At 36.9% G+C, this 23,912-nt stretch overlaps 1 protein-coding gene across 4 annotated transcripts in view; it reads right to left on the minus strand.

The window, feature by feature from the left end:
* VPS13A (vacuolar protein sorting 13 homolog A) overlaps window positions 1-23,912 on the minus strand; it is a 253,560-nt gene that overhangs the window by 188,993 nt on the left and 40,655 nt on the right. For all 4 annotated transcript variants that reach the window (XM_075560517.1, XM_075560518.1, XM_075560520.1 and 1 more), the window contains exons 14-17: window positions 21,897-21,959; window positions 18,067-18,196; window positions 12,056-12,150; window positions 11,616-11,758 (exon numbers count right to left, since the gene is read on the minus strand). In XM_075560517.1, coding sequence (XP_075416632.1) covers window positions 11,616-11,758; window positions 12,056-12,150; window positions 18,067-18,196; window positions 21,897-21,959 — 431 coding nt within the window. The remainder of the gene's footprint in view (window positions 1-11,615; window positions 11,759-12,055; window positions 12,151-18,066; window positions 18,197-21,896; window positions 21,960-23,912) is intronic.

Raw genomic sequence — 23,912 nt, forward strand, 5'->3', positions numbered from 1 at the left:
CCAGTTGTTCACAATTTAAACTCTAATACCCTTATTTCTTTCAGATTTGGATTATTATTTGTGTAATGTTATTTATTTGGATTGTCACACAGGCTGGTGTGTTTTCGCCACATGTACTTGGCTGAAATCTCATTTAGATAGATGGCTGCTTGTTTTAAGGCAAGCCTTTAAAACCCCAGAAGCGATTTTTTCTGATAGCATGACACTATCTGGTTTCTTTATCACACTTTGCTATAGCACAGTGATCTCTTCCTGAGGGGGAGCATCAAACAGAGCCATGTCATCAGAACTAATTCTTCTTATATTGGAACTATATTTAAAGGCGAGCCTCAAATCCATTCACATATCTATTGTTTATATATGTTTTCTGTGCACTGTAAAGACATCATTATCATTTTACCCATGGGTTTTTTACAATATGAAACAACTATCTGATATTTACAAAACACTTGTGGTTAGATTCCTAAACATAGATAAGTTAAAAGCACAAGGATGGAAAATAAATTCCATACAAACAGTAGCCAAAGAAAACAGGAGGCTAGATCTTTAAGTGAAAATTTTTTAGACAAAAAAGGTTACTACATTGATAAACAAGTTACTTTATCAACAAAATGTAAAAATTATAGCTCCTAAGTATGTAAAGCAAAAAATGACAAAATTGAAAGGAGGAACATAATTGTCTACAAAAGTAGCTAACTTTAATGCTTCACTTTAATAATACAATAGGAAACAGAGGACTTGAGAATTATAAAGCAATTTCTATGACTTAAGAGACAAATACAGAACACAACACCCAACAACTGCAGAATACATATTTTTCTCAAGTAAATAAGGAGCACTTAGACCATATGTTTCATAATAAAACAAGTTTTAATAGATTTCAAAAGGTTGAAGTCACATGATGTAGCCTTTCTAACCACAAACAAAATGAAACTTGAAGTGTAAAACAGAAGGAAAATTCAGGAACATGTGGAATTAGAAAATACATTCAAATAAACAACAGTCAAAGACAAATCACAAGGGAAATTAGAAAATACCTAGAGAAGATGTTTTGTTGTCATTATGTTATGTTTTAAAATGACATGAAAACATTAAGGGATATGTACTACAATCAGTTTAAAGAGGGATTTTTTTAAAAATTGGTGATTGACTGTACTAAAAAAGAGCTTGAAAAATCAGAAAGTGAAATGCAATTTAAACCCAAACCTAGCAAAGGGAAAGAAATGATAAAAATTAGAGCACAATGGATACTATAAAATCAATGGAACTAAGAGTCAGTTCTTTCAAAAGACCAAAAAAAAGACAATGTAGACAGTAAAAACAAAAATTAAAGAACACATAAATAATTAAATCAGAAATAAAAGCTAAGAAATTACTACGAATCATCAGGAAATAAAAAGTATTATAAAGGAATACTATGAACAATAGTAAATCAACAAATTATAGAATTGATATAGACAAATTTATAGAAATACATAAACTACATATACTACTTCAAAAAGAAATAAAATATATGAAAATATCTATAACAAGTAAAAAGATAGGAGTACTGATACCAAGGGCTTAAGTGGACAGCAAATATTTTGAGGATGAGGGCAACGAATGTACAAATGTGCTCGACACAATTGATGTATGTATGGATTGTGCTAAGAGTTGTGTGAAACCCCCAATAAAATGATTTAAAAAAATATATGAGTCATCAAAAAGCTTCCAATACAGAAAAAGACCAGGCCCAGATGACTTAACTATTCAAAACATTTAAATACAAATAACAATCTCAAACACATCCAAAAACTTGAGGTATACTTCCTAATTCATTTTGAAGCCAATATCAGCCTCAAAATTTTACAATAGAAGAAAATTAAAGGCCAATGTCCCTTATGAATATAAATACAAAAATCCTCAAAAAAATAACAACTCAACAGTGTATTCTAAAGATTATGCAACATGATCATGTGAGATTTAGTCTCCAAATGTTTTAATAACAAACGAAATGATTCAATAACAAAATCAATTAAGGTAAAATGCAATGTACCAATTGAATAAAAGTGCAAAAACTGAAAAAAAAAGGCAAAAACTACAAAATGATTTATCTTAATCGGTAAAGAAAATGCATGTGATAAAAATCAAAGAATTCTTGTCATAGAAGGCATTATGCAACCGCCCAAAAATATTTTAATCAAAATCCTAGTCCCTGTAACCTATGACTATGACACTGCTTGGTAAGACAGCTTTGTATTAATTGTATCATAATTGTATTAATGATATCCAATGAAAATACTAAATCTCTTTTACGTAAACTCTTATGAAAAAGGACAACAGACATGGATGGCCTCTAACACACATGGAAGATGCCATATAAAGACCCGTCTACAAAACAATGTCAAAACACCTGGGATTAATAGAAGCTGAAAAAGACAAAATTTATCTCCCTCAGATTTAACAAAGCCAGTAGTCTTGAACTTGGACTCCTAGTCTCCGAAACTGACACAATAAATCCTGTCCACTAAACCTATTTTGATTTATCAGTACTTGGAAATGAAAACAATGATATGAAAACATTCAACCCACTAGGAGTTGAAGGGAACTTCTTCAACTTAGTAAGAGGCATCTTGAGGTGGAACAGAGGAATAATATTTTTAGTTAAAATCATACTTAAAAGGTTATACATTTTACTCCTAAGATCAAAACAAGATAAGGATGTCCACTCTTGCCCCTAGTATTCAACATAGCACTGGAGAGTCTAGTCAGGGCAATTAGGCAAAACAGTTAAACACAGAGAAAGATGTGAATCTAAGTCTATTTGCAGATGACATAATCTTGTGCACAGGAATTTAAAGGAATTCACTAAAGTAGTACTAGAACTGATAAACAAGTTCAGCAAGATTTCAGGGTAAAGGTCAACATATAAAAGTCAATTCTATTTCCATTTATTTGCAATGAGCAATCCATAAAGAAAACATCTTCAATTATATTTTCAATGGCATCAAAAGTAATAAAGAGTCTTCCTCTTTTTTGCTGACCTTCTGCTTCACCAAGCATAATGTTCTTTTTGAAGGACTGGTCCCACCTGATATCATGTCCAAAGTTCATGAGACAAAGTCTTGCCCTCCTCACTTCTAAGAAGCATTCTGGCCATATCTTCTAAGATGGATTTGTTTGTTCTCTTGGCAGTTCATCATACTTTCAGTATTTTTCCCCCTCACCATAATCCAAATGTACCAATTCTTCTTCAGTCCTCCTGATTCAGTGTCCAACTTGGACATGCATATGATATGATTGACAACACCATGGCTTGGGTCATGTGCACGTTGGTCCTTCTTCAGTATGATATCCTTGCTCTTCAACACTTTCAAAAGGTCTTCAGAGGGATTGAAGGAATTTATATTTTCAAGATGGCAGTAACCCTGAAATTGGTCTATATATTCTATAATAGCCTTATCAAAATCCCAAATGCCATTTTTTCAGCAGAAATGGGCAAAGTGATCCTGAAGTTTATGTAGAAATTCAAAAAACTCAGATTAGATAAAACAACCTTGAAAAAGAAAACTTAATTTAAGGTAAATCAATCATTTCTGGCATCAAAATGTATTATTACAAAGTTAAGAGTGCTGTAATCATAATGACAAATGAGTAGATCAACTGGTTAACATTGTTTTTGTTAGGTGACAAGTTAGTTCCGACTCATAGCAATGCTATTTACCACAAAACACAACACTGCATGGTCCTACACCATCTTCACAATCATTACTATATACTTCAGCCCACTGTTGCTACCTGTGTCAGCTTATCTCCTAAGCACCTTCCTTTTTTTCTATGATCTTCTTCTGTACTAAACACGATGTACTTTGCTAGGAACAGATCCATCTTGATAACATGTTCAAATTACCTGAGATGAAGTCTCAGTACCCTTAGTTCTAAAGAGCATTCTGGTTGTACTTCAATACATTTATTTGATAATTCTTCTGGCAGTCCTTAGTATATTCAATATTTTTTGCCAACACTATACTTCAGAAGCATCAAATATTTCAGTTTTCTTTTATTTCCTAGCTTTCACATGCAGATGAGGTGATTGAATTAGGTGAGGTCAGGTCAGGAGTGTTACAAAATGACATCTTTACTCTTTACTAGATCTTTTAAAACAGATTTTCCCAATGAAATATGTCATTTGATTTCCTGATTAATACTACTACTTCCAAGAGCACTGATTGTAGATTAAAGTTGAATCCCTATCATGGAATTATTTATTGACCCAGTTATAAGGATTTTAATTTTACACTGAGGTTTTAGCCATTTTTATACTGAAGTCTATAGTCTTTGATTTTCATCAGTAAGTGCTTCAAATTCTCTTCCCGTTCAGTAGGCAAAGTTATACTATCTGTAGATCACACACGCCTTGAATGAGCCCTCCTCCAATTCTGATATTAAGTTCCTCTTCATCTAGTCCAGTGTCTCAGATTATTTGTTCAACACACAGACGAAGTTATAGTGAAAACAGGTAACTCTGGTGCATAGCTTTCCTAATTTTAAACCAATCCCCTAGTTCTAGCCTCTTGGTCTATATGTAGGTCCTGCTTGAGCACAAATAAGTGTTCTGGAAATCCCATTCTTTCTAATACCACCTACCCATAGTTTTTTGTTTTTTTATGATCCACACGGTTGACTACCTTTGTCAATAAAAATTACTGCTAATTTTATTTTATTAATAAATTAGTACATACATTTTTCGTACATTTATGATGAACACTATCAATAAGAATACCAGGATCAAAGGTGACAAAATCAAATATGTGTAGAGCAATTGAACACAATTAATATTCCACACATAAATCCTTACATAAATGGTCAACTAATTATTGATTAGGATTCCAAGATCACTGAATAGGGGAAGGAATAGTCTTTAAAACAAATAAAGCGGAGACAATTGTATAACTTCTTGCCAAAAAATGACATTGGATGCTATATACAAAATTTAACTCAAAATGTATCATAATAAATCTAAATGTAGGAGTCAAAACGTATGTAAAAACTGTTGGAAGAAAATACAGGAGTAAATCTCTTTGACCTTGAATGGGACATTGCCTTTTTACATATATCAACAAAAGAAAAATTATATAAACTGCACTTCATCAAAATTAAAATCTTAGGTGATTCAAAGGATACCAGCACAAAAATGAAAACCTGCTGAATGGAAAAAATGCTTGCCAATTATTTATTTCATTAAAGATTTTTATCTTAAATAATATAAGAAACATTTACATCTGAAAAATAGAAAGAACCAGTCAGTCAGCAGGTCAACAAATGCACTGGCCCCAGAGCCTGTATGACTTGCTGCCTGATGAGCTGTCCCAGGTGCTGCTTTCCCTGGTCTGCCTCCAGCTCAGGCACCGCAGCTACCTTCCAATACCATGTCACAGAGTGGGGTCCTCACACTCCCAGAGCAAAACATGAAGGGCTCTGGCACGGAAATGCACTTTGACAATAGTGGGAATATGAGCAACATCTAAGCCTGGTTTCTATTTACAATGGTGATACAGACAAAATGCTTCTGACGCCCAGCGTGAGTCAGGAAGGAGCAACTCTAAGAGCTGTGACAGACTACTGCGACAGTCCACCTGATTCACAACACCACAAGATACGATTTGAGCGTCTGAAACAGAGTCCCAAAGAATTAGGGCAATAGCAGCTTTCCTACTGAGGAAGATTTTGTTGAGAGAAGCAAAGAAGTGAAAGCATATGGAAGACAAACTCAGACTTCACATGGGATTATTCAACTCTGCCACAGATGCCCCCAGCCAATGAAATCCTCTCTAGCATCTAAAGTGCATAGCCACTCTCAGTAGGAGAAACAGCAGTGTTGTAAAGAAAGGGATATCTTGTCATCTGCTGCCTTGGGTTCTGTATTAGATGGTGCCACCAACTGGAACCACCACCTTTTGATGATGGCAGGAATCAACTCTATTCACAAAGTGGGGGTTCTGAGTTCATCATAGAGCCAACTGTATCAAGATCTTAATCTTATTCTGGGTGGCTGCACAACTAGTGTTGATTTGTTCCATAAATGGTGTGTATCCAAGTTAGTGGGAAAGAGGAGTAACATCAAAATCATGCTAAACTATTATCATGCCTGTGGAACAAGCATGTCAGAATGATTATAATTATGGCAATAAACTTTCTTTAGATACTACACCTAAATACAAATACGTTTAATAGACAAGTCATGATGTACATAGTACTTTAACAGAAACTATGTGTAATAAAAACTATTTTGATATATACCAGAAACTGGATTATATGAAGAATGTGGCATTAGAATTACAGGAAAGTTCATTAACAACCTTTGATAGCATACAACACAACTTTGCTTGTGGGAGTGAGGAAGACTTGCAGCACCTGCTTATAAAGATGAAGGATTGCAGCCTTCAGTGTGGATTACAAGTTAATGTAAAGAACATCAAAATCCTCACAACTGGTTCAATCATGATAAATAGAGAAAACATTAGCGTTGTCGAGGATTTTGTCTTGCTTGGACCCACAATCAATGATCACGGAAGCAGCAGCCAAGAGTGCAAACGACTCTTGGGTAAATCTGCTGCACAAGGTCTCTTTAGAATATTGCAGAGCAAGGGTGTTACTTTGAAGGCTAAGGTGAGCCTGACCCAAGCCACAGTATTTTTCATTCTTTCTTACGCATGTGAATGAATAAAGAGAACCAAAGAAGAATCCGTGCACTTGAATTATGCGGGAGAAGAATATTGAAAGTATCATGGACTATTAAAAGGACAATCTGTCTGATCTGTCTTGAAAGAGTAAGGCCAAAGTAATCCTTAGAGGCAAGGATACTGAGGCGTCATCTTACATACTGGGACATATTGTCAGGAGAGACCCGTCCTTGGAGAAGGACATTATGCTTGGTAAAGTGGAAGGGTAGAGAAAAAGAGGAAGCCCCTGAACGAGATGGACTGACACAGTGACTGCTACAATGGGACCAGGGGTAGGAACATTTTGAGGATGGGCAGGACTGGACAGTGTTTTGTTCTATTGGGCACAGGGTCACTATGGGTAACTGACTTAATGGTACCTAACAATAAAATGGAAAGCCATAGTTTAAACAGTGTATTTCAGAAATAGATTTCATGGCTACATAATCACATGGTAATACAAAAACCACATTGTGCTTAATTTAACTTGACTCAGGCTATCTACTAAGATTGCAGTTAGTGATATTGATTGTTCAATGCTAAGTGAGAAATAGAAAATCAAGTTACAAATTTCCTGCATATATTACACATTAACCTACTCTGGTTTTTGCAGTACCAGTATGAAAACTTAAAACTTCCAACAGTTATGAAACCATCTCAGAGTCAGTTTTCTGTCCAGGGCATCCACTATTTAGGGGTCCCTCTCCAAAGTCTAGATGCCCAAATTTCATTAGATCTTTTGTGCTGAACTGTGTGTGCTTTGAGAATGCTACATAAATCTAGTCTAAAAGACGGGGAAACAAAACCCAAATATAGATAAATAAATGCATAAAAAGGAAAATAACCCAATCAAAAACTAGGCATTCTGTGATGCTCACCTTCCTGACATAATGGCTTAAGACAAAAAGGAATGCATAAGCAACTATGGTGAAGAAAGCTGATGATGCCTGGCTAACAAAAGACATAGCATCTGGGGTCTTAAAGTCTTGAAGATAAACAAGCAACAATCTAGCTGAGAAGCACAAAGCCCACATGGAAAAAGCACACAAGCCTGTGTGATCATGAGGTGTCGATGGGATCAGGTATCAGGCATCAAAGATCCAGAATAAAAACTCATATCGAAGTGAATAAGGGGTATATGGAGTGGAAACCCAAAGCCCATCTGTAGACAACTAGACATCCCCTTACAGAAGGGTCACAAGGAAGAAATGAGCCAGTCAGACTGCAGGATAGCACCGAAAAAACATACAAATTTCCTCTAGTTCTTTAATGCTTCCTCCCCAGCACTATCATGACCCCAATTACACCTTACAAATCCAGCTAGAACAGGGCACATACACTGGTACAGATAAGAGCTTGCAACACAGGGAATTCAGAACATATAAACCCCTCAGGACCAATAATGAGAATAGTGAAACCGGGGGAACCAATCATAATGATAGACATATAACAACCCTACAAACACACACTCGGGTATGAACAACAAAAAAGCGGTGAAGGGAGATAGGGGTGGGTGTAAGACGTTAAAAATATTAATAATATACTATCAAGGGTTCAGGAGGGAAGGGTGGGAAAGAGGGGAAAATCTAGGAGCTGAAACCAAAGGCTAAAGTAAAAAAAAATGTTTTAAAAATGATGGCAACATATGTACAAGTGTGCTTGAAAGAATGGTTGGATGTATGAATTATGTTAAGAGCTATAAGAGCCCCCAATAAAATGATTTTAAAAACTGGACAAAGGCTCAGATAAGAAATTTTTCCAAAGAAGATGCACAACTAGTCAAAAAGCATATTGAAGGAGGCTTAACATGACTAGTCATCAAGAAAATACAAGTCTAAACCACAATGAGGTAACATTTCACCGATGGGTTAATGGTTACAATCAAATATATCAGAATAGGCATTGTAGAGAATGTGGACAAAGTTGAAACCCTCCCACTGCTGATGGGAGTATCAATGGTGCAGGCACTTTGCAAGCAGTCAGATAGCGCCTCAAAACTTATCAGAATTACCATATTACCATGTATGAATGGGCAGGAAAACATGATATTGGTCATACAATGGAATTTGACTTTTGGAAAATGGAGCATAATTACATCTGAAACATTTAACTTAGAAAACATTATGCCTATTGAAGTCAGATGTAGGTCACATATTGTATGAGTATACTTACATGCATTATGCACAACAGACAAACCCACAAAGATAAAAAGTAGATTCATGGTAGCCTCTGAGAAAGTAACAGCAATGACTACTAATGGGAATGGAGCTGCTTTTTGGATTGTTGAAATTAAACAGTGGTGCTGGTTTGTATAATCTCATGAATACATTAAAAGTCAATGACTAGCACCAATCCCAACTACATGGATACCTTCCCCCAGAAGACTTTATTTCAGAGGACAGCACTGAATCTACAGCTCCAGGAGAGGGGCATGTCTGCTCAGAGAACACGGGAGCAAATGAGGAAGAGAGGGTGGAGCACATCCTGGCCCACCAAGCCTTCAGGACGAGATTCCCACTCAGAGCAGTCAATCCACAGAGAAGACCAAATGGCCAGTCCCACTATGAGACATGACATCTCTCACTAACCCATCACCCTACAGGAGACAACACTGGAGTCGCAGTGTTGGAATACCGCCCGATCTGATCCCACCACACCGAGGCAAAATGCTAAGGATGTGCAACAGCACAGCAAGGGAATGCAGCAAAAAGTCCCCCACAAAATATCAAAAAAAGACTGGGGCCAGGGCTTGGCACCCCATGAGACTTGAACAGAAAGCACTCCTAAAGGCCAACAAACAGTCCTTGAACTAACTACAAGCTTTTCTTTCTTCTTGTTATGTTTTGCTTTTGTCACTGGCTTGTTGGTGTTGTTTTTTTTTTCTTTTGTTGCTTGGTTTTGCTCTTTCTTGTTTTAGTGCATGTTATTATCTCCACAAGTCTGTCTAAATAAGATAGGCTGGATGAACAATCTAGAGAAGAAAACAACAGGACCGACAGTTCTGTGGGGGAGATGAGAGAGGGGGAGGTGAAGGGAAAGAAAGTGGTGTTAACAAACCCAGGGACAAGGGAAGAACAAGTGATCCAAATCGGTGGTGAGGAGGATGTAGGAAGCCTGTGACCAAGGGTAATGTAACTAAGAGGAATTACTGAAACCCAAATGAAGGCCAAACATAATAGTGGGACAAGAGGAAAGTCAACGGAAATAGAGGAAAGAGCTAGGAGGCAAAGGGCAGTTATAGAGGTTTAAATAAAGGCATGTATATATGTAAATATATTTATATATGGGGATGGGGAATAGATCTATGTGTATATATTAAGGTAGCAGGTGGACATTGGGCTTCAACTCAAGTATTCCCTCAATACAAGAATACTTTGTTCTATTAAACTGGCATTCCACAATGCTCCCCTTCCCAACACAATCACTGAAGACAAAGCAGTTGCATAAGCAAATGTGAAGAAAGCTGATGGTGCCCAGCTATCAAAAGATATAGCTTCTGGGGTCTTAAAGGCTTGAAGGTAAAAAAGCGGCCATCTAGCTCAGAAGCAACAAAACCCACATGGAAGAAGCACACCAGCCTGTGAGATCACGAAGTGTCCAAGGGATCAGGTATCAGGCATCATCAGAACAAAAAATCCTAACATTGTGAATGAGGGGGTGTGCAGAGTGGAGACCCAAAATCCATCGGTAGGCAATTGGACATACCCTTATGGAGGGTCATGGGGAACAGACAAACCAATCAGGGTTCAGTGTAGCAACAATGAAAAATACAACTTTCCTCTAGTTCCTAAATGCTTCTCACCCCACCCCACTATCATGATCCCACGTCTACCTTATAAATCTGGCTAGACCACAGGATGTACACTGGTACAGATAGGAACTGGAAACACAAGGAATCCAGGGTGGATGATCCTTTCAGGAACAGTGGTGAGAGTGGCAATACTGGAAGGGTAGAGGGAGAGTGGGGTAGAAAGGAGGAACTGATTACAAGGATCTACATATTATTTCCTCCCTGAGGGATGGACAACAGAAAAGTGGGTGAAGGGAGATATCGGACAGTATAAGATATGACAAAATAATAATTTGTAAATTATCAAGGATTCATGAGGGAGGGGAGAACAGGGAGGGAGGGGAAAAATGAGGTGCTGATACCAGGGGCTTAAATGGAGATCAAATGTCTCGAGAATAATGAGGGCAATGAATGTACAAATGTGCTTTACACAATTTATGTATGTATGGATTGTGATAAGAGTTGTATGAGCCCCTAATAAAATGATTTTTTTAAAAGTCAATGACTATAGGAGTGAACTGTATAGTATATAAACTATCTCAACAAACTGTTTATAAAAAAGGTAAAATAAAGACATTTGATAAATCAAATTGTTAATGTTTCATGTTGCATGACAACTGACAATTTTTAAAATTAGTTTATGTTTTCCTATGTCTTCTCAGCAGGCTATTTTCTTTTAAACATATATTATTTAAATAATCCATTTATATACCCCCACACATATACATATATGCATGCACACACACACACGCATTTCTTAAAAACACAAGCAAAGTTCCTTAAAATACAAAAAGTAAAAACAATCAAATTGGCTCCAACTCATAGTAACGCCACAGAGCAGCGCAGGGCTGCCCCTGTGGGGTTCTGAGACTGTAACTCTTGACAGGAGTAGAAACCTCATCCTTCTCCTTTGGAGCAGCTGGTGGTGTCAAACATCTAATCTTGGAGTTAGCCGCCCAACGCATAACCCACTACATCACCAGGGCTTCTTTGAGACTGCTAAGTTACAAAAGGATGCTCTTAAACCATAGTACTCTTCATTTAAAATGGCAAGATCCTGACTACATTCAAGCTTATTTTGAATTTTTTTCCTAAGATAACATAAAAAATAAATAGATACTTACTTTAAAGCTTGGGCTCCTGGTCTTTGTACAATTGAAGTACTAAATTCTTCTATTAAAATCTCTAACAATTCAGGTTTTTGGTGATTTTCTCTTAAGACAACAGACATACTTTTCAAGTGAACAAAAAACTTCATGGCTTCAAACTAGAGTATATTCAGAAGAATAAAATGAAAAAGCATATACATATAAACACAATACATGCTATATATATATATACATTTTTTAAAACCACAAAATATTTTAAAACAACCTTTTCCTATTAAAGAATTACTACTTAACTCCAAAAAGCAGATGAAAATTTCCATCAACACTCTGAAAATAAAAAGACAGTTCCAGAGAAAAATCATAGAGATATCAGTAACAAATGTATCTTTCTAAGGATTAAACATAGGCATTTCTAACATCACACTTTCAAAGTGTAAGACAAGAAAATATCTTACTGTTTTTGGCAAGGTTGGATCGACTGCTGTTTCACTATAACCAATTGCTTCATAGAGTTTAGCTTTTTCCTCAGGTGTTAACATTTCTTCAAGAGCTACAAATTAGAGCAGTGTTTTGTTATTTAACATAACAAAATAAGCCAGCCTTTAAGAAATAGAATTCAAAGTTGGTTTTTATAATAATTTTAAGAAATTATACAATCAAATTAATTAGCCTTAAACATATGTGTAGAGATATATAAAAGGGGATTTTAAATGGTTCACAGAAAAATTCGATTATCTTTTAATTCCATTTTTATATTAAATAAAAACCTCAAAATCACTGAGTTGATTCTACCTCACAGAAGCCCTATTCAAGGCTTTACCCAGCAAACAGCCTCATCTGTCTCCCAAAGCGTGGCTGATGGATTTTTAAAACACAGGTCTTGTGGTTAATAGTTAACACCTAATCCACAGGCACCACCAGGGTTCCATGTATTGAATAAAGGCCAAAAAGAAAGGAGTGGATAATAACACTCCTCTCGGCAATATACAAAGCAGGTAGTGTTAGCACCATAATATTCTCTAATTTTATAGATGATAAAGACTGAGATTTGGATAGCTTAAATAACTTGCCATGGCACACTTTTAAAATGAGAATTGGAATACAATCGGTCTCTAAGCCTTCAAAGCTATGATCTTAAATGGCTACATTCTGCCTATATAAAATAATTAGGAAAGAAAAATCTCAGTTAAGAAATATAACTTTGGCCACAAATTATAAATAGTAGGATTTAAATTTTTGTTTTATTTTAGTTCCACTTATATGCATTTTGTGAGATTCCTGTCTGGCAAACAGTTGGCGCTCATCTACTGAAGATAAGTCTAGCAATTCATTTCCCTGTGACTGTTGTCGGTAGATGCCATCGAGTCTCTCTGACTCGTAATAACCCCACGAGATAGCAGAACTGTCTCATGGGTTTTTTTCCTCTGGCTGTAATCTTTAGAGAAGCCAAGTCTTTCTCCTGCAAAAATGGTAGGTGGGTTCAAACCACCAAATTTTCAGTTAGCAGCCAATTACTTAACTGACAAAGTGCCACAAGGGCTTCTTTTCCATAAGACTGCAGCCAGTGAAAATAGAGTGTAGAGTGAAGCTTTACTCTGAACTAAATGGAACAACAATGACCCAGAATCATCTCAATGGAAACCGGGTTTTGTTAATATACATCTACAATAATAATTTTATTTCTAATAATAAGCATATATATGTCAGCAATGTCTACTTTGAAAACAATGGATATATGGCAATTGAGAAAGCTAGTATGTTGTTAATATTTTTAAAGATTTAAAGGAACACAGGACAATGAATTAAAGGAAATGAAGGGGGAAATATAAGAACTGAGAATACAAATAGAAACACAGACTATAAAAGGAAATCAAATAAAAAACTTCAATAACTGATGTAAAAAGTTCTATGGATAAACTCAGCAGTTTTGATCTAGCAAAAAAAATGAATCAGCAAATCAGAAGAAATAAAATAATTGAGGCCAAGAAATGGTATACATATCATAGGAATCCCAGAAGAGTAAAACAAAGAATATTTGAAGAAAATGGTAGACAACATTCTAAAGTTGATAAGCATGAATCCATAAATCCAAGAAGAGACCCATGCCAAGACACATTATAATCAAACTTCTGGAAACCAAAGATAAAGAGATAATCCTGAGAGCAGTAAACTGTCACAACAAAAAAGCAAGGAGAAGCAAATTGTCATAATAAAAATGGATGGGTCCTCAGTAAGATTAACTGCCATCCCTCCCCCCGGCCCCAGAAGCTTTGGAGACCAGAATACAGTTCAATGACATATTTAAAGTGCTACAGGGAAGACTCAGGAAAAATTGAGGCTTTCTACTCCCACAGAGAGTTATAGTCTCAGAAACCCACAAGGGCAGTTGTACATTGTGATATATAGTCACTATATCAACTCAATGGCACTGTGTTAGTTTTTTGTTGTTTTTTTTGTTTGTTTATAGAGAATAAACTACAGATAAAAACAATTTTCTGCTCCTATAAACAGCTTCAGTCTTGGAAAACTCACAGAGGCAGCTCTACTCTGTCCTATGGTGCACTATGCATTGTTATGAGCTCCATGGCAGTGGGTGAGTGAACATTTTATCATATGTGAACAAAGTTTTGCTGGATACAATTAGAAATTATTTGTAGCAGTACATTAACAAGGAACTGCCAGAAATCCATGCCATGCTCAGAAGAGGATGCAGAATTAGAGCTACCATTGCTGATAACTGATGGATGGTGACTGAAAGTAGAGCATACGACAAAAATGTTCACCTGTGTTTTATTGGCTGCAAAGGCATATAATTGTATGGATCATAACAATTTATGGGGACCATTGTGAAGAATGGGAATTCCATGGTACTTAATTGTGCCCATGCAGAATCTGTACAGAGGTCAAGAGGCAGGCAAGGTAGAACAAAGGGCTGTTACATAGTTTAAAATCTGAAAGGGTGTGCTGTATCCTTTCACTATTCCATCTCTATGCTGAACAAATGATACGTGAAGTAGGAATAAAATTTTTTTTTTTCTATCAAGCAAATGGTTTTTCTGGAGATGGAGGGAATATGATGGAGGGTTTAATACTGTCATTGAATCAATCCCAACTCACAGTTACCATATAGAGAGATGAACTCTCTCATGAAGATTCTAAAACAGGGCTCTTTACAAATGTTTCTCCAATGAAGTAGTAGCTAGTGAGTTCAAACCACAGACTTTTCAGTTAGCACTTAATGTTTTAACCACTGTGCCACTAGGAATTTTACAGGTGTTCAAGAATACAGACAAAATTAAAATATTACCAGGTAATTAAAAATGACTAAGTCTACAATGACAAGATTTATCCTGCTTAGGATCAGGAAAAACACAAAAATGCTCACTCATCAACGCTGCTCAATACTGTACTGGAAGTCCTAAGCAAGAACCACTAGACAAGAAAAATTAAGGAAGGAGGGAATCTAAATAAATGTCCCTATTCACAGATGGCATGATCCAATATAAAAAACAGAAAAATTTTTATATCCCAGGAAATACCTAACAAAACTAGAGCTGATAAATTAATTTAGCAAAGTGGCAGAATACACGGTTAACAAATTTCTGCCCAACAACAATGAATACTCTGAAAATAAAATTAAGAAAACAATTCTATTTTTAGGATCATCTAAAAGAATAAAGTACCTAAAAATAAATTTAATCAGTAGAGTGAAAGACGTATACAGTGAATACTATTAAACTTTGTTTAAAAGCTGTAACCATGAACAAAGTAGCATCACTGCGGAGTGCTTTGTCAAAGATTCAATAGAAAAATTCTATCAAATGCAGATGAAAATTTCAAATTCTCAATAAAATCTACTTCTAGAACTATGGAGGCTCGAAGAACCCTAAACTATGCCCCTAAGATAAGCTTTAAAATCTAAACCAAACTATTCCCTGACGTCTTCTTGAAATGAAACAGTAGTTTAGCTTATTAGTAAAGTGTATGTATCTTGGGCTCCTTTAAAGAATTATCTATGTGAGATCAAATTGACAATAAAAACTCAACAGGTTAGATGAGAAGTTTAGGAATGGTTTATGTTAATAATGGTGGAATAATTTACAAAACAACAGTGAGAATGGTTGTACAAACTGAAGAACGGAATCAATGGCAGTGTAATTACACATGTAAAAATTTGTAGAATAGTATATTTTTTTCCTCCCTATATTCTCACCAACAAATATATGTGTGTGGTGGTGGGAAGGGTAACGAGCATGTGCTGGCTCACGCTTTGCAAAAGAAAACAGTCATAAAATATATACAAAATTCCATTTATATTTTTAAAAATGTTAAGCTGTCAAACTAAATTCTAATGAACAAGAGCAGGTCTCCAGTTGTCTCGGGCCGGGAGAAGTCTACAGATTACAAAAAGGCAGAGATCACTGTTGAATGAGACCACTCTATGTCTTGACTGTTCATGGTTACTTGGTATATACACCTGTCCAAACTCATTATTCTTAGAATAGGCAAACAGAATTTTTAATGTAATTACAATTCAATAAAATTTATTTTAAATGAAGGCCAAAAAATTGTTAAAGAAGACCTAAATAAATGTGAGGACATTCCATATTCATAAACTGGAAGACTTAATTGTTCAGCTGACAATTACCAAAAACAATCGGGATTTCAATGTAATCCCTAACAGGTGATGCCACGTAGCCAAAGTAATCGTCAAAAGAATATGTAGGATGACTCACACATCCAATTTCAAAATATATTTTAATGCTAAAGAAATCAAACAAGCCTGCTAACCACAGGCAATGGAACAGAATACAAAAAACAAACAAACTCACTGCCACTGATTTAATACTGACTCACAGTGACCCTATAGCCACCCCTCTGAGTTTCCAAGACTGTAACTGTTTACTGGAATAGAGAGCCCTCTTGTCTTTCTTCCTACTGGGCTAAAGTAAAAATCCAGAAAAAAACCCAAATAGGTGATCTATGGTCAACTAATTTTGACAAGGGTAGTAAGTCAATTCAATGGGTGAAGGATAATTTCTTCAGTAAATGTGCTATGAAACCAGATGTCCACAAGCAAAAGATGAAATCAAACCCATAACTTATATCATATATAAAAATTAAGAAATGAAGCAATGGTTGAACTAAAAGAACTAAAAACTAGACACAGAGGTGAGGCATTAGGAACTTTTTTTTATGATGGATTTTTAGAAATGGCATCAAACCCAAATGTAACAAACGACAAAAATAGATGGATGTCATCAAGTTTTTTAAATTCTTATGTATCAAAGAACATTATAAAGAGAGTAAAGAAACAACACAGAGAATGGCAGAAAATATTTGAAAATCACATATCTGATAATGCATTGCTATCTAGAATACTATTACTCAAGAAAAAGGCAAACCAAATTTTAAAAATGTGCAAAAGATGTTAATCGACATTTTACCAAAGAAAGTATACAAATTTCAAACATGCACATAAAGATATTCAACATCATTAATCATCAAGGAAAAGCACATTCAAGCCACAATTAGATACCACTTCCCTCCATTAAAATAGCTACTAGGAATAAAATCAGTAACACGGAAGTGTTGAGCTGTGGAGAAACCAGAGCTCTCATCACGGATGTAAAGACTGTAAAATAGTGGAATCACTGAGCAAAGTGTTTGGTGTGTTTCAAATAGCTGAACACAGAAGTACCACAGGACCTGGCAATTCCTCTGCTAGGTCTGCAGCCCCAAAAGAACTGAAAGCGGAGACTCAAACAGACATTACAGGACTATTCACAACAGCAAAAGGTTGGGAATAAGGCAAAGGTCCACCATTAGATGAATGTATAAAAACATATGTATAGTCATATCATGGAATATGATTTACCCATAAATAGAAAGTTTGGAAATATGCTACTACATGAATGAATCTTGATATTATGTAAAGTAAAACAGTCAAATATAGATAAGGACAAATACTGTATAACTGTACTTAGGTGAAATACCTGAATAGACATGGAGAAAGACCAAAGTTTATGACTTTTACCAGGGGCAGGTGGGGGAGGGGGGAAGTGTCAGAGTTGATTAGTGGGCACTGAGATTCCGTTGAGATGAAAAATATTTATAAATGTACAGTGGTGATAACTACACAAATTCACTAAATTATAGATGTAAAAAAATGAAATGGCAATGGTATTGTTTATGTATTTTTTAATAATTAAAAAAAGATAGAAAACGGGGAGAAGGTGGGATGCTATGTTACATTGTGAGGATTACAATAGTAAGATGAAACAAAATGTGGATAAATTATTAAATGCAAAACGTATCTGCCTTGTAAACTTTCACCCAATTTTCAGTAAAAAGATTTTTTTACAAAAAAGGATGCATTTCAAAACATGCTAAGTGAAATAAACAAGGCTCAAATATCCTCACAATATACTAAATATAAAAAACTAGTATCGAAAGACGGACATACATGCAGTTTTAGTATCAGGTTGTTCAGTGACGCTGGATTCCGACCAATTCCACAGCCACTCTAACCATCCTTTCTGATCCGCTGCATCTTTTTCCCCTTCTTTGTAAATCTTGTATCCAGCTTTCTTTACCTATAATAAAGTTACAAATATATGACAAAAATCTTTTATTTAACAACTCAAATACATAGAAACATGACATTTCCAAAATTTATCTGGGAAAATGTAAACAATAAGCAAAACGAACACCACACAGAGCACTGCAACGTTAGCTAAACAAAGACTGTGGGATTACCATGAAGCTCTCTTCACTTTTAACAAGAATTGTATATTACAATGTTTTCAAAGAGATGGGGATACATTTTACCTTCATATGACCTCTGATTAGTTCATAAATCAAACTAGTTAGAATATTTTTCCCAATGAAATCTCTTAGCTCAGGGGACTCATGTATGTATATCTGTCCTTTTGTGATTGGCTTAATTCCTTCCAACTCTTCCCATGAAACGACGTGTTTCATAGGATTATCCGTGCTTTTCAGTGCTGCACAGTACTCCATTGTGTGTATATGCCAGAGTTTACTAATCCACTCGTCTATTGATGGAAAGTTAGGCTGTTTCCAAGTCTTGCCTTGCGATAGTGAATTATGCCGCAATAAACATTGGAGCGCAGATGTCTGGTTGTTTTATTTGTTACCTCCTCTGGGTATATGCCCAGTAGAGGGACTGATTCATAAATCAATTTCCATTTTCTTTAAGTATCTCCAGATTGCTTTCCACAGTGGCTGTACAATTCTACATGACAACCAGCAGTGGAGGAGGGTTCCTACTTCACCACAACCTCTCCAAAACTTGTTGCTCTCTGATTTACTGATTTGGGCTAGCCTGAGGGGTATTAGGTGGTATCTCATGGTTGTTTTAATTTGCATTTCTCTTATGGCTAATGAACAGGAACACTTTCTCATATGCCTGTTGCAAAAAATCATATCGTGAAGGGTGGGAGTGCGGGGTGGGGACCCAATGCCCATTTATAGACAACTGGACATCCCTTGCAGAGAGGTAGTGGTGAGATGAGTCACTCAGGGTGCAGTGTAGCATCGACGAAACATACAACTTCCCTCTAGTTTTTTTCTTTCTTGTCAATTTTGTGTTTATGTCAAGAGAATTTCGAAACATATCCTTTAGTTCTTAAACACTTCCTCACCCCTCACCCCCCACTATCATGATCCCAATTCTACCTTACAAACCTGGTTAGACCAGAGGATGTACAGTGGTGCAGATGGGAAGTAGAAACACAGGGAATCCAGGACAGAAGATCCCGTCAGGACCAGTGGTGAGAGTGGTGATACCAGAAGGGAGGAAAGAAGAAGAAGGGGAGTAGAAAGGGGGAGCCGATTACAAGGATCTACATATAACCTCCTCCCTGGGGGGGGGGGGGGTGTACAACAGAAAAGTGGTTGAAGGGAGACGCCGGCCAGTGTAAGATATAATAAAATAATAATTTGTAAATTATAAAGGGTTCATAAGGGAGGGAAGAATAGAGAGGGGAGAGGGGAAAAAAGGTAAAGAAAAATGAGCTGATTCCATGAGCAGAAGCGGATAGCGGATGTTTTGAGGATGAGGGCAACAAATGTCTAAGTGTGCTTTACACAATTGACGTATGTATGGATTGTGATAAGTTGTACGAGCCCCAATTAAATGATTTTTTAAAAATCTCTTCGTTATACTGCACCCTGACTGGCTCGTCTCTTCCTTGTGACCCTTCTGTAAGGGGATATCCAGTCGTCTACAGATGGGCTTTGAGTCTCCACTCTGCCCTCGCCCTCCTACACATAGACAGGAGTTTTTGTTCTGGGTCTCTTAATGCCTGAAACCTGATCGCGTTGACACCTCATGATCACACAGGCTGGTGTGCTTCTTCCATGTGGGCTATGCTGCTTCTCAGCTAGATGGTCGCTTGTTTATCTCCAAGCCTTTAAAACCCCAGATGCTGTATCTTTTGATAACCAGGCACCAACAGCTTTCTTCACATTTGCTTCAGCGATCATGTCAGGAAGGTGAGCATCATGGAATGCTAGTTTAATAAAGTGTTCTTGCATTGAGGGAGTTACTTCAGTAGAGGCCCAATGTCCATCTGCTACCTTGAATACTAAACCTATAAATATATGCACATAGATCTATTTCCCCATCGTCATATATAAGTATATTTACTTATGTACATGCCTGAATTTAGACCTCTATAAATGCCCTTTGCCTCCTAGTTCTTTCCTCTATTTCCTTTTACTTTCCTCTTGTCCCACCCACTATTATATTCAGCCTATATCTGGGTTTCAGTAATTCCTCTCAGTTACATTGCCCTTGATCAAGCCCTACCAGGCTTCTTACACCCTCCTAGACGCCGATTTTTGGATCACTTGTTCCCTTGTCCCTGGGTTTGTTAACACCCACTTCCTTTCCCCAGCCTCTTCCTCTCCCATATTTCCCCACAACCATTAGTCCTGTTGCTTTCTCCTCCAGATTGTTTATCCTGCCTATCTTATCTAGATACACTTACAGAGATAATATGCACAAAAAACAAGACAGAGCAAAACAAAGCAACAAAACAACAAACCAATGACAACTTAAAAAGTTTGTAAATAGTTCAAGCCTGTTTTTTGACCTTTAGGAGTGTTTTCCGGTCGAGTCTGATGGGGTGCCACATCCTGGCCCCCAAATCTATTTTTGATATTCTCTGGGGACTTCTTTGCAGTGCCCCTTGCTGTTCAGTTGCATACCCTCAGTGTTGTTCCTCGGTGTGGTGGGGTCAAATCGGGCGCAATTCCCACACCTTGTCTCCAGTGTGTCTCCCGTAGCGCTATGGGTCAGTAAAGGACGCCATGTCTCATAGTGGGGATGGCCCTATATTCCTCTCTGTGCTTTGGCCGCTCTGAGAGTGAATATCGTCCTGAGGGCTTGGTAAACCAGGATGTGTTCCACTGTCTCTTCCTATCCCTTCATTTGCTATGTGCTCTGAACAGACACATCCCTCTCCCTGAGCTGTAGCTTCAGTGCTGTCCTCTCAAGTGAATTCTTCTGTGGGGAGGGGTCTATCCATGTGGTTGAGATTGAGGTCGGCCCCTCAGACCGATGAAACATACAACTTTCTAGTTCTTTAATGCTTCCTCCTCCCCACTATAATGATCTCAATTCTACCTTACAAATATGGCTAGGCCAGAGCATGTACACTGGTACAGAGAAGAGCTGAAAACACAGGGAATCCAGGACAGATAAACCCCTCAGGACCATTAATGAGAGTAGCAATCCCAGGAGGGGAAGGGGAAGGCAGGGGAAAAGGGGGAACTGATCATAATGATCTACATATAACCCGCTCCCTGGGGGACTGGCAACAGAAAAGTGAGTGAAGGGAGTCATCTGACAGCGTAAGACATGAAAAAATAATAAAAATTTATAAATTATCAAGAGTTCTTGAGGGATGGAGGGGAGGGGGAATGAGGAGCTGATACCAAGGCCTCAAGAAGAAAGAAAATGTTTTGAGAATGATGAGGCAACAAATATACAAATGTAGCTGACACAATGGATGGATGTATGGATTGTGATGAAGAGATGTACAAGACCCCAATAAAATGATTACTTTTAAATTCCATGGTGGGTGGGGGTGACTCTCTTAGTTAAGTGAATTAGAAAAATATCAAAATAGTTTTATCCCATTGAGAAGTAAATTTAAAGTTTTTTAAGAAACAGAATATTGCTGCCTAATTATGACAACACGTTTTCTAATATATTTATAAGGAGTTTAGATTGATTTTGTTAACTGAAAGAGGATTTGGAATTACCTCAACTTCTGCCTGTTGTCTTGTTAAAGTTATATTAAATATATCCAGGATCTTCTCCAACTCCTGAAAGTAATAAAAAAAAGTTTACTGTACATAAATAACTTTAGTACATAATCCATCAAATTGCTACATTCCAATAAATCAGAATACAAAACACCCATCAATATAATGTATCCATTAAATTCTGTTTAGTAATGCATACACATACATACACAAGGGGTCTTAAATAGTTCAGAAAAAAGTAGAATTAAAAGATAATGTATTAGAAACGGATTGTGAATGTCTTGAAGGCTTGAAGGTAAACAAGCGGCCGGCCATCTAGCTGAGAAGCAACAAAGCCCGCATGGAAGGAGTACACCAGCCTGTGTGATCATTAGGTGTCAATGGGATGAGGTTTCAGACATTGAGAGACCCAGAACAAAAACTCCTATCTATGGGAAGGAGGGGGAGGGTGGAGACTCAAAGCCCATCTGCAGACAACTGGATATCCCCTTACAGAAGGGTCACAAGGAAGAGACGAGCCAGTCAGGCTGCAATATAGCACCAACCAAACATACAAATTTCCACTAGTTTTTTTAAAGCTTCCTCCCACCACTATCATGACCCCAATTATACCTTACAAATCCAGCGAGATGAGAGTATGTACACTGCTACACATAAGAGCCTGCAACACAGGGAATCCAGGATAGATAAAGCCCTAAGGACCAATAATGAGAGTACCAAAACCAGGAGGGTAGGGGAAAGGCGGGGGAAAAGGGAGGAACTGATTACAATGATCTATATATAACCCCCTCCCAGGGCTATGAACAACAGAAAAGTAAGTGAAGGGAGACAGGGGTCAGTTTAAGACATGAAAAAATAATTTAAAAAATTATCAAGGGTTCATGAGGGACAGAGGGGTGGGTTGGGAAATGAGCTGATATCAAGTGCGCAAGTAGAAAGAAAATGTTTTGAGAATGATGATGGCAACATATGTGCAAAAGTGCTCGACACAATGGATGTGTGTATGGACGGTGATAAGCGCTAAAAGAGCCCTCAATAAATGACTTAAAGAAAAAAAGAAACTGCGGTAGCAATTGTACAATACTGCTTGATGTTATTGAACTATAGAATGATATATGTATTAACTCCTAATTTTAAAAAAAGATGTCATTTTTCCATGAACTTTTTGAAGCTAACTCATATATATGTATCAGCTTGAAAGTTACTAATGATGGATTAACTTTTGCACATAGAAGTCGTAAGATTATGCACACAAGATTATTCTCCAAAAGAGGTAACATACAATGATTGCTTAAAATGCCTTCCATTTGGGTTTTAACTACAGCTAAGGGTAATTATGTTAAGGTCACTGTCACCAAGCAATACAATTACAAATTTGTCATATTAGTCTAGAGCTCATCATGGACTTAAAACTTCTTTAAAAATTGAAAAGTTGTTATTACTATTGGCAGAAACGAAATCGTTTACCTGTATGTTCAAATAATTATTTTCAATAGTCTCATACTCAAACTACTTATTTATCCCAAGGAAAGAAATCCTAACCTCCTGTTATCTAAACAATCTGACCTGGCTTTTCTGTCCAGTGGACAAGGAAGATTTGGGTTCCAAGTCAGAAGTAAAGAGATCTGTAACCAATCAAAAACCTCGAAGCCTAAGCATTCCTAATAACTCTGATCCAAGTCTCTTCACATGAACATAAAAGTAAAACTCAGTATTTAAGTAGTCTCTAATGGGAAATAGATACAGATTCAAAATGGTATTACTGATTTCAAGAGACTCCTGTCTTTAAGTCCCCCTCACTCACTGTCATCAAGTTGATGTTACTCATGGGGACCCTATAAGACAGGGTATAATTTCCCCTGTGAGTTTCTCAAACCATTAACTATTTATGAGTAGAAAGCCCCATCTTTTTCCCAGAGTGGGTAGCAGGTGGTTTTGAACTGCTGACCTGGTGGTTAGAAGCCGAACGTGCACCACTACCCAACCAGGGCTCCTTTTTCATCCCAATAATTT

This window comes from Tenrec ecaudatus, chromosome 10 (assembly GCF_050624435.1).
Source record: "Tenrec ecaudatus isolate mTenEca1 chromosome 10, mTenEca1.hap1, whole genome shotgun sequence".
NCBI lineage: Eukaryota > Metazoa > Chordata > Mammalia > Afrosoricida > Tenrecidae > Tenrec > Tenrec ecaudatus.